At 34.6% G+C, this 10,294-nt stretch overlaps 1 protein-coding gene across 1 annotated transcript; it reads right to left on the bottom strand.

Moving 5' to 3' along the window:
• Positions 1–317: 317 nt before the first annotated feature.
• On the bottom strand, positions 318–1,256 carry LOC105816195 (olfactory receptor 6C2). The gene has a single exon (XM_012651533.1). It carries the CDS (start codon positions 1,254–1,256, stop codon positions 318–320), a length of 939 nt encoding a protein of 312 aa, XP_012506987.1.
• Between the last annotated feature and the right edge of the window lie 9,038 nt (positions 1,257–10,294).

Below are 10,294 nucleotides of genomic sequence, written 5' to 3'. Positions count from 1 at the left end.
ACTTCTAGATAATTTGTACACTTTTAAGCATTATTACTTTCTTTTCTTCCCTAGAATAATGAAGAAAAGACTTGGGTCAGAGGTGCAGAAAAATGTAATTTCTTAGAAATATATATTTTAGTTTCACAGTGAGGGAAAACATTATGTATAGGTTTGTTTTGAAAGAATAGTTTGATAAAGATGAGATCAGGATGCAATATTAAATGTTACTGAGAAGGTTAATATGACTGAATTGTATGAAGAACAAAATGAAATAAGCTAGAAGTAAGACAATATTTAGGGAACTTCTTTCATTTCACTCTAACTCATCAAAACTTCTACTTCTTTGAGAGAAACGCAATCATCTTTATAGAGTCATTGAAGGCTTGTTTCACTTGCTTGTTTCTCAAGGTGTAAATGAAGGGGTTCAACAAGGGTGCCACAGAAGTAGTGAGCACAGACACTCCTTTGTTTATGGCCACTTCATCCTTTGCTGAGGGCTTGATATAGATGAAGATGCAGCTTCCATAGGCAATGGAAACCACAATCATGTGGGATGAGCAGGTGGAAAAGGCTTTTTTTCTTTGCTGAACAGAGGGGAATCTCAGAATTGTTCTGATTATGTATGAGTAGGACAGAATCACACAGACTAGGGTGATAATTAGTGCAAATACAGCCACAAGTATAACCATCTGTTCTATTACCCATGTATCTGAGCATGAGATCTTTAGGAGGGGACCTGCATCGCAGCTAAAATGATCAATGGCATTGGAATCACAGAATTCAAGCTGGAGGCCCAAGCTAAGTGGTGGGACAATAATCATCAGCCCAGCCACCCAACAGCAGAGGATTAATAAAGTGCACACCCTGTTGTTCATGATGATCATATAATGAAGGGGGTTGCAGATGGCCACGTAGCGGTCATAGGACATGGCTGCCAAGAGGAAAAATTCTGTTGCTCCAAAGAAAATAACAAAGAATATTTGACTTGCACAAGCATTGTAGGTAATGGTGTTATCCCCAGTTGATATACTGTACAGGAATCTAGGAATACAAACTGTGGTAAATGAGACTTCTAAGAAGGAAAAATTTCTGAGGAAAAAGTACATAGGAGTTTTTAGGTGGTGGTCTACCAAGGTGAGGGTAATAATAGTCAGGTTCCCTGTTACACTCAGCATGTAGGTGAGAAATAGAAAGATGAAAAGTAGAACTTGCAGCTGTGGGTCATCTGTGAGTCCCAGCAGGATGAAAGTTGTTACTGGTGTGTGGTTTCTCATCATTGATCTTCAATATCTAACCAATCCTCATGTAAAAATCAAGATTTATGAGAAGGGAGATATTCAATTTCATAGCAGAAGGCTATATGAGGCCAAACAAACCAGCCTACATTTATTTTCACCCTTCACATAATAATCAATACCTCCACTATTTCAATAGTTTTTCTAAATTTTTTATATAAACAGTGGAGGTTTCCTTTAGAATTCATGTTACTGTAAAACAATCCAACTTTTTCTTTGATCATTCTTTGCCCCACAGAATTTACAAATGCATCTGATTGTAGATCATTACATGGATGAGATTTACAAATGGGTCAGAAAATGATGATGTCATTTCATGGGTACTTGAAAGTTCTTTGTCCAAGACAAACTCTGGATATAGGAGATATACAGGTAATTAAGAACATAAATTCTCTGCAATTGTTATTCAATTGTTCTAAGGGAAAAATGCATTTCTCCTGGAAAACAAACAAATAGCAATGATATAACATTGGACTTAAAGAGCCTTTCCCTGGTCTCTTTATTTTTCTTTGTTGGTATTCCTCATTCTCAACACATGATACACACAGACGGTTTGATGTAAAACTGTTTTTTCTATAGTGTAAGAAAAACTTGGGTTAAGGTATTTACAAAAGGAACATTCTCACATGCTATCATTTTATGTTCAGTTATCTAACTGTAATTCCTTTTCTCTCAAAGCCCCAGAAGCTAATCTATAATTAACATGACTGAATACAGTCTTCCAGGCTGTGTCTTTTTTCATTATGTTAATAATTCCTTTAAAAAGACTTTTGTGTGTCCTTATTATCTGACTCCCACTCAATTTAGGCTTGTTAACCCTTTGTGTCCTCACTTTCACTTCTGCCTCCTGTAGCTTTCCTAACACCTACAAGGACTTCATTACTGTTGAAGCTAAGGGCACAGTTTAGTTTTTATCTTGCCTGGCATTGCCATAGCACTGAAAAACAATATTTCAATCATTCCTTAAGTAGGTTCCATGCCATCATTCTGATAGTTTTCCTAGTTGTAGATCTTTTGTTTTAGTGTCTCTCTTTTTAGTCTCTTCTCTTTTCATCTGTGAGATACAGATATTCTCCAATAATCTATCTTCAGATCCCTGACTTCTTGTTTTCTGTTTGCCATTCTTCTTACTCTCTACTCTCCAAGTGTGATGTCACCTAGGCCAATTGATTTAATTATTGTTTATGTGATATATTTCAAAGACCAGACACATCTTTCATAAAAAGCATCCCTATGTATACAACACAAATTGGATGTCCCACAGACACCTCACTTACTATTAATACATGCTCTTGGTAGTCATATTCTAAGCCTTCTCTTCTTCTGGTGTTATTATTTCTTGATATAGATTCATCTCTTTTGTGTAGACTTCAAGGCTCTTCATGGACAGGACTTTCCTTGATTTTCCCATTTTATCATTTGCCATTTTCTTACCTTTCTTCCTTATGACTTAAGTTTCATTAACAGTGACTACTCCCAATTCTTCATATTTTCTACAGGGTATCTCCTCTGCAGAGGGGAATCTTTTGACTGACTAATGTCTATTAGTCCTTCAGGATTCTGCTTAGGTATCAGCTCCTCAAGGAAATTTTCATTTACTCACACAGATAATCTGAAATTATGCTCCTGTGTTCTTTTCAAGTACCTGCTACTTACCCTGTCTTGGAATATATCACATTGTATTATATTCCGCACTACACTTACATTTCTCTTGTATGTTTCTATAAACTTTTGTAAAGTAGAGACAACATCTTGTATACTCATATTTTCTTTTATATCTGGCATATACAGGATTCTTAATAAACTTAATGACGAAATAAAACACAGTTGTCTATATACTGAGAGTAAGATACATTGCTTCATGCCTGGTCTGGTCAGTTGGCTCAAAGTTCCCATGTTCACATCTGTTTCAAACTGTGCTGTCCTTTTGAGTGCATTCTTAAATAAAAGGCCTGAATAGTTCCAATTCTAAGGTCTGCAAATTCTCTTTTTCTAGTATATTTTCCAGAGTTTTTCTTTGGCCTGTGAACTACTCTTTACCCTTAATATTACAATTCCCTATCTGTTGTTGTTGTTTGTACACTTGTTTCTGGTAATCATCTCTCTCCTAATCCCTTCCTTGTTAGGTACTTAGAATTGTTTTTTTTCCTTTTTCCAGAATTTGATCCCCATATACCATTTTTTAGAGACTGAGGTTGTTTTACTTTCCACTTGCCTTTCTTTTTCAAGGCTGACCTAAAGATTTATTCCTCTTATCTGAGAGACTTTGGGTTATCTTATTTCACTAAAATCAGCTGGAATTCACATAGATCATATGTATGAATACATCCAAGAATTGCAAGAATATCCTAATATTCTTAGGATCACTGGATCTTTAGGGTCACTAGAAAATTAACTCTAAGAACAGAGGCTTTGTTCTTTCTCTGTTATATCCTTTGCTGGTGCAGAAACTGTGCCTAACACGTACATGTGTTCAATAATTTTTAAATGAATGAGTTCATGTACCTTTTATTAATTTAACTTAACTTATATTTTTATCTTTTAAACAGTAGAATTTTTTTAGAAGTTTTTTTTAAAATTTAAAATTTTTTAAAAAATTGTTTTAAAGTTTCAGACAATGCTGATAGGTAGAAGGCTCATGTGTAGTGTGAAGATTAGAATTACTGCTATATTTATGATTATTTCCAAGGTAGAATCTTATTTTTGTTGGTTTTACTAGTTTACTTTACCCCCTATATCCTAAAATCCATTTCTTTCATGCCAGCATTCCCAGTACATTTGCTAATTAATATAATTTGAAAGTATTTAGTACAATAGCCTTTTCATATACACAATATTAAATCCACTCGTCTTTTTATACATATTAGAAAGTTCATTTAGATGTCCAGTTGTACGTGCTACCCAGAACCAAACTCAGTGAGTAGTGTTTGTATAGAAAAAAAAAATACTTAGCACAGAGAGAAATTACTAAATCTACTTTTTGTAAGGGAAAAATAATATCATCCCACTGTTGTAGGCTGGAACAGTCATAAAGTCTGTAAAGTGTTATTCAGCTTTTCCTGAATTATCATAGCATTCTAAGTTTCTCATGACCCAACACTTTGGCGGTAAAGAACACACAATCCCACAGTAGCAGGGGATTTCTCCTTTTGCAGTGAGTGTGAGCGAGCTACAGGATGAGATAAGGGATACATGGGTAGGAAAAGTTTTGTTTTAAAAAAACTTCTCTTTTCCAGTAATTTCTGCTACCCTCCAGGAGGTGTAATCATAGTTAAGATTCTTTGTTATATGGGAATTCTCAGGAGTTTGAAATCAGACGCAGTCAAAAAATAATTGTGACTACTTAGCTTTCTAATAATTGTTACAAAAATATTACTCGTCCTTATATTTTCTAAAATAAACAAATAAGCAAACAGTAATAATTTTGAGAATACTGGCAGATTTAGAAAACAACTTACAAAATGGGAGAAAATATTTGCGCACCATACATCTGATAAGTGGTTAATCTCCAAATTACATTAAAAACTCCTACAATTGAGGAGCCAAAAAAAAGCGATTCAATTTAAAAATGGGCAAAGGCATTGAATAGACATTTCTCCAAAGAAGGCACACAAATGGCCAACAGGTGTATGAAAATATGCTCAACATCACAAATAAGCAAACAGTAATAATTTTGAGAATACTGGCAGATTTAGAAAACAACTTACAAAATGGGAGAAAATATTTGCGCAGCATACATCTGATAAGTGGTTAATCTCCAAATTACATTAAAAACTCCTACAATTGAGGAGCCAAAAAAAAGCGATTCAATTTAAAAATGGGCAAAGGCATTGAATAGACATTTCTCCAAAGAAGGCACACAAATGGCCAACAGGTGTATGAAAATATGCTCAACATCACTAATCACTAAGGAAATGCAAATCGAACCACAATGAGATATCACCTCACACTTACTGGGATGGCTTTTACAAAAAAAATTAAAAAACAAAACGAAAGAAAAGATAACTTTTTGTGAGTACATGGAGAAATAGAAACCATTGTACACTGTTGGTGGGAATGTAAAATGGTGCAGCCACCATAGACAACAGTATAAATAGTTCCTAAAAAAATTTCAAATAGGACTAGTAAATGATCAAACAATCCCATTGCTGGGTATATATGCAAAAGAATAGAAATAAGGATCTCAAAGAACTATCTGCACTCCCATGTTCATTGAACATTGTTCACAATAGCCAAGATATGGAAACAACCCAAATGTCCATCAACAGATGAATGGATAAATAAAACGTGGCATTTAAAAACAATGAAATATTTTTCAGTTTTGAAAAGGAGAAAATCCTGTAATATGTAACCACATAGATCAACATAGAAGATGCTATGTTAAGTGAAATTAGCCAGCTACAGAAGGGCAAACACTGCATGATTCCACTTATATCAGGTATTTAAAACAGCCAAACTCATAGAAGTACAGAGTTAGAATCTTAGGAGCCAGAGGATGAAGGGATGGGAAAATGGGAGTTGCTGTTCAATAGTTATAAATTTCAGTTATCCAAGATGAGTAAGTTCTAAAGATCTGCTGCACAACATGGTGCCTATAGTTAGTAACAATGCATTGTGCACTGAAAAAGTTTAAGAGGGTAGATATCACATTAAATTTTATATTAAAAACTCCTAAAAACTAAAAAAAAGAAAAAACAAAAAATAAAAACCCACTAAAGCTAAGTTGATGCACAAATAAACTTCGAGGGTAATGGATAATTTATTACCTTGATTGTGGTGATGGTTCCATGGGTGTGTGCATATGTCCAAACTCATCAAATTTAATACATTAAAAATGTGCAGTTTTGTACATATATTATATTTTAATAAAGCTGTTAAAAATGTATATACTGAGGACCATAAGACTAAATAAATTGTAATTTCCATAACTATTAACAGGTTGTGGAACATACTGCAAAGTAGTACTTGACTCCACATCCACTGGTCTTATTCGCGTGTGAATAGGCTATTAGTGGATCACATTTACAGGCATTAGTTCAACAATATCATTTGGGAAGGAGATAAAATGCTTATTCTGAGTGACTTAAAGACAAAATTTACCTGCTTAATTATTGGACTTCTACTTTGCTCTTTTCTACTTTTAACCTTCCCGCATGATCCTTTACCCCAACTTTAAGTTTAACCAGCCTCCTATCTCTTTTTTCTCTTCAGAAACACAATGACACTTTTAATTCTTTTTTCATTCCTTATATCATATTGAATAAGAGTGAATATATTTTCTTTTTCAGAAGACAAGTTGTGACAAATGTAAAATTTGCCTCCATAGCCTTGTTCTTTGTACTCCTCTTCCTAAACTCCAAACCTCCTTTTGCCTGATTCCTCGAAGTGTACTAGCAGTGTGCATTGATTATAGACAGTGCTTCATTCTGATAGTCTCTTCCTCACTCTTCCCAAGGAGTTAAGCAGCTCTGGATCCTTTTCTCTTTTCTCCATCCTGTTAGAGTACATCCGCTTAATTCTATGAAAGGACTTGCTTTCACCTGGCTATTGGAAAATATGAAGCAAGCTAGTTTAAATTTAACTATTCCACACAGTGTCTGCTATTAAGCAGGCACCAGGCTAAGCTCTGTATTATAAAACTCATTTGATTTATAATAAAATTTTCACTGTAGCGCTTATCTAATGCTTTACTATCTTCTTCCAGAAATACTTGCATTTGACTAAGTTGTTTAGTGTGTATAGTTCTCTGAATTAGAATCATCAAAGTTATTTGTCACAAATACAGATTTCTGGTACTTAAAGCTTAATAAAGTTTAGCCAGGCAGTAAGCAAGTGAGGTCGGATGCTAGTGAAGAAATTAGAAATTAGAATAATTGCAGTATATGATTTAGTTTCATATGCATATTTACATGTGAGAACCACCTACATAATTAAGGAAATTTGTTGTTCAACCTCAACATCATCTATATTACCCATCAGTGTTGTCCCTTATATCATTAAAAAAACCACCTAATTTATATATTTACATTATGATTTCAGACACAAATAAGGATGACAACATACTAACTGACATCTTATTTGCATTACTGGTCTCATTTTGTTGACGTCATCTCTCACCATTATGTGCCTTCCTCAGCAAGAAGAAATGACACTATTTCTGTTCGTGGAGCAATAATTGCTCCTTGACCTCAGCCAGCATTGATTGTTTATAATGGTAGCTATGAACATATGTCTTATCTGAAAACAAAGTCTCTAGGGCTCTTGCTATTTCTCCATGACTGAATGAAACGGTATCTCCCCAGGAGATACAAATTAGTTTGTTATAGGAATGATTTTTCACTCAGTTTGCATTTTAAAAATGACTGCAAATATCATAAGTCCTCTGGGTCTGGGAAAATAAATTCCTCCTTCCTATGGACATGTGTCTTATAAAATTCCATGAGGTACATATGGCAGGGCCCTCCTTGCTTTAAAGGGACATCACAGGGACATGGACACTTATGCAGGAAACCTAATGAACATTTCTTTCAAGGGCAATAGTGCAGACCTGGCGTAACTAGGGTGCAGACATTAACAAAACATACTGGCCAATATTGCAGCCTGTCACACACACTTCTTAGTGAAACTCCCAAGGTTTTGCAAAAAATTCATAAAACTAAAACTGTTTCCTTTGATGACTCTCTGTTCCCCAAAGACTGGTGTCTTTGCAAGCCTCTCACATCATCTTATTCCAGGAAAGAAAAACAGAGTTCTTTGTTTTCAAATTCTCTGAGATTTTCCATATCCCCTCAATCTTCTTTCTTTTGTGAAAATTCTATTTTTGACTTTGTTAGATAAAATGAATTTATTAATGATTTCTCTTTTATACAAATAAAATAGTGTGCTGATAATATACTATGCCTTATTCTTTGGTTTATTTAAGAACTAATTATCTCCCAACTATTTCAAGGTCACAAAAAGTGCAATAAGTAGAACAAAGTATGAAGTAACTAAGAAGTGACATCCTTTCTGTTATCTCCTTTTTCATACTTTCCCCTCTGAACACACACCAGGCAAAAACTGTCTCAGTGAAATAGGCTTCTCCACCTTGATCATTTCCCGCAGTGCATCATCAACAACAAATAAGGCCTATCAATAATTTGTCTCACTTAGATATTAAAGGAACATTTTTGTTGAACTAATAAGAGGAATTGTATCATTTCTGCTTAAAGTTTTAATCAGAAAATAACATTTACAATTTAGAAAATGTTAAAATTTTAATCAATGTAATCTTCTTTTTTTTGGAATATATTCCAAGGATTTGGGTGTCCTTTAAATTATGCTGCACAAATTACCACATCTATTACTACACAGGGATGCATAAATATATGCTGGCTATGCCATTAGTCTTATCAAAGGGTTTTTTAATAGTTCCAAATCATGTCTACCACAGTTTTCCATATTAAAAAGTTGAAACAAGCTTAATTAACAAAATTACAAAAGACTATATGAACAAATATTTCTTTCCCTTATCTCTCAAAAGAGAAAGTAATTATCATATTGACCTTACAGTACTTACTCTTTCGAAAATTTTTCATAGTTTCAGGTGTCAGCTCCCTAGTGGGTTTAACTGTGTTGTGTTAAGAAAGACATGACTTTGTGCTGGTTTAATACGACTTATTATACAGGCATCTTCGGGGGTCTTGAGGTCTCCTACTTTCTCATTTTCACATCACATAAAAACTCTCTTTAGAGATTTTCTTATTTTAAAACTTGGAAATATTTTCTTTGCTCTCTGTCATGATGGTAAGAAAATTTAACGTAACGGAGAACAAAAGAATTTCTTTTGGTTTGAGAAAAGCAGATGCTCTGATCTTTCTGAGCTGGGAGTTACATTTTTTACACACAAAATGACAATATTTATGTTTTCTGCTCTATCTCTTGGAGGTGCACTGGGATCACCTCAATGAATAAAGTAAAAGATCCTTAGTGACCAGGTTCAAACATCACTAATGAACTGTCTGTGTAATTAATTTGGGCAAAGTAATCAAAACAGATGGCAGCAGAGAGACAATTTCCTTTGAGACAGTAAGGTAGAACAACAGTATCAAACAGAGGCCAGATGCCCATCCTAATGAGAAAAATACTGCACAAGTCTGATTCAATTTCCTACTATACTTTCTCAGGATATGAGGACACCCATTTATTAATAATCAAAATATTTGGCCTAACCTAATCCCTCATGCTGTATTTGGTAAAATATCCACTATGTATACAAATTCATATTGATAAAAATTACTACGTATATGGTGATATTATAAAATTAATTCATATTTTGTTATTCACAGGATAACATATGTACATTTGAAAAACAGAAGAACTTGCACAGGTCAGACATATTATTTATTCTGTCTGCAGACAATGACTTGTAAGACCATCGTTACATGTATGACTTTCAAAAACAGTTCACACAATTAAGAACCACTATTTTAATGTATTACTGCTTTGAAATGTTTGCCTCTGACATTTTAAAATACATATACTTAAAAGCAACATCCCAGGCCAGGCACGGTGGCTCAGGCTTGTAATTCCAACGCTTTGAGAGGCCGAGATGGGAGGATCACTTGAGCCCAAGAGTTGGAGACAAGTCTGAACAACATAGCAAGAGCTCGTCTCTACAAACAACAACAACAACAACAAATAAAAAGCAACATCTCAAACTGTGAATGGTTACAAATCATAGAAAATTAGGTTTTGGAGGGCCAGTAAGAAGGTGTGTTTCTTTTTTTTTTTTATTTCAGCATATTATGGCGGTACAAATGTTTAGGTTACATATGTTGCCCTTGATCCCCCCCCCCACCAAGTCTGACCTTAAGCGTGTCCATCCCCCAGATGGTGCGCATCGCACTCTTTGTGTATGCATATACCCATCCCCTCCTCCCCCCTGCCCCCTGCCAGACATCCAATAGATGTTATTCTTATATATGCACTTAAGTGTTGATCAGTTAATACCAATTTGATGGTGAGTACGTGTGGTG

The sequence above is a fragment of the Propithecus coquereli genome, unplaced genomic scaffold (genome assembly GCF_000956105.1).
Source record: "Propithecus coquereli isolate 6110/MARCELLA unplaced genomic scaffold, Pcoq_1.0 Scaffold111, whole genome shotgun sequence".
Lineage (NCBI taxonomy): Eukaryota > Metazoa > Chordata > Mammalia > Primates > Indriidae > Propithecus > Propithecus coquereli.
The sequence above is the reverse complement of the archived record's forward strand: the minus strand, read 5'-3'. Positions and strand labels throughout refer to the sequence as shown.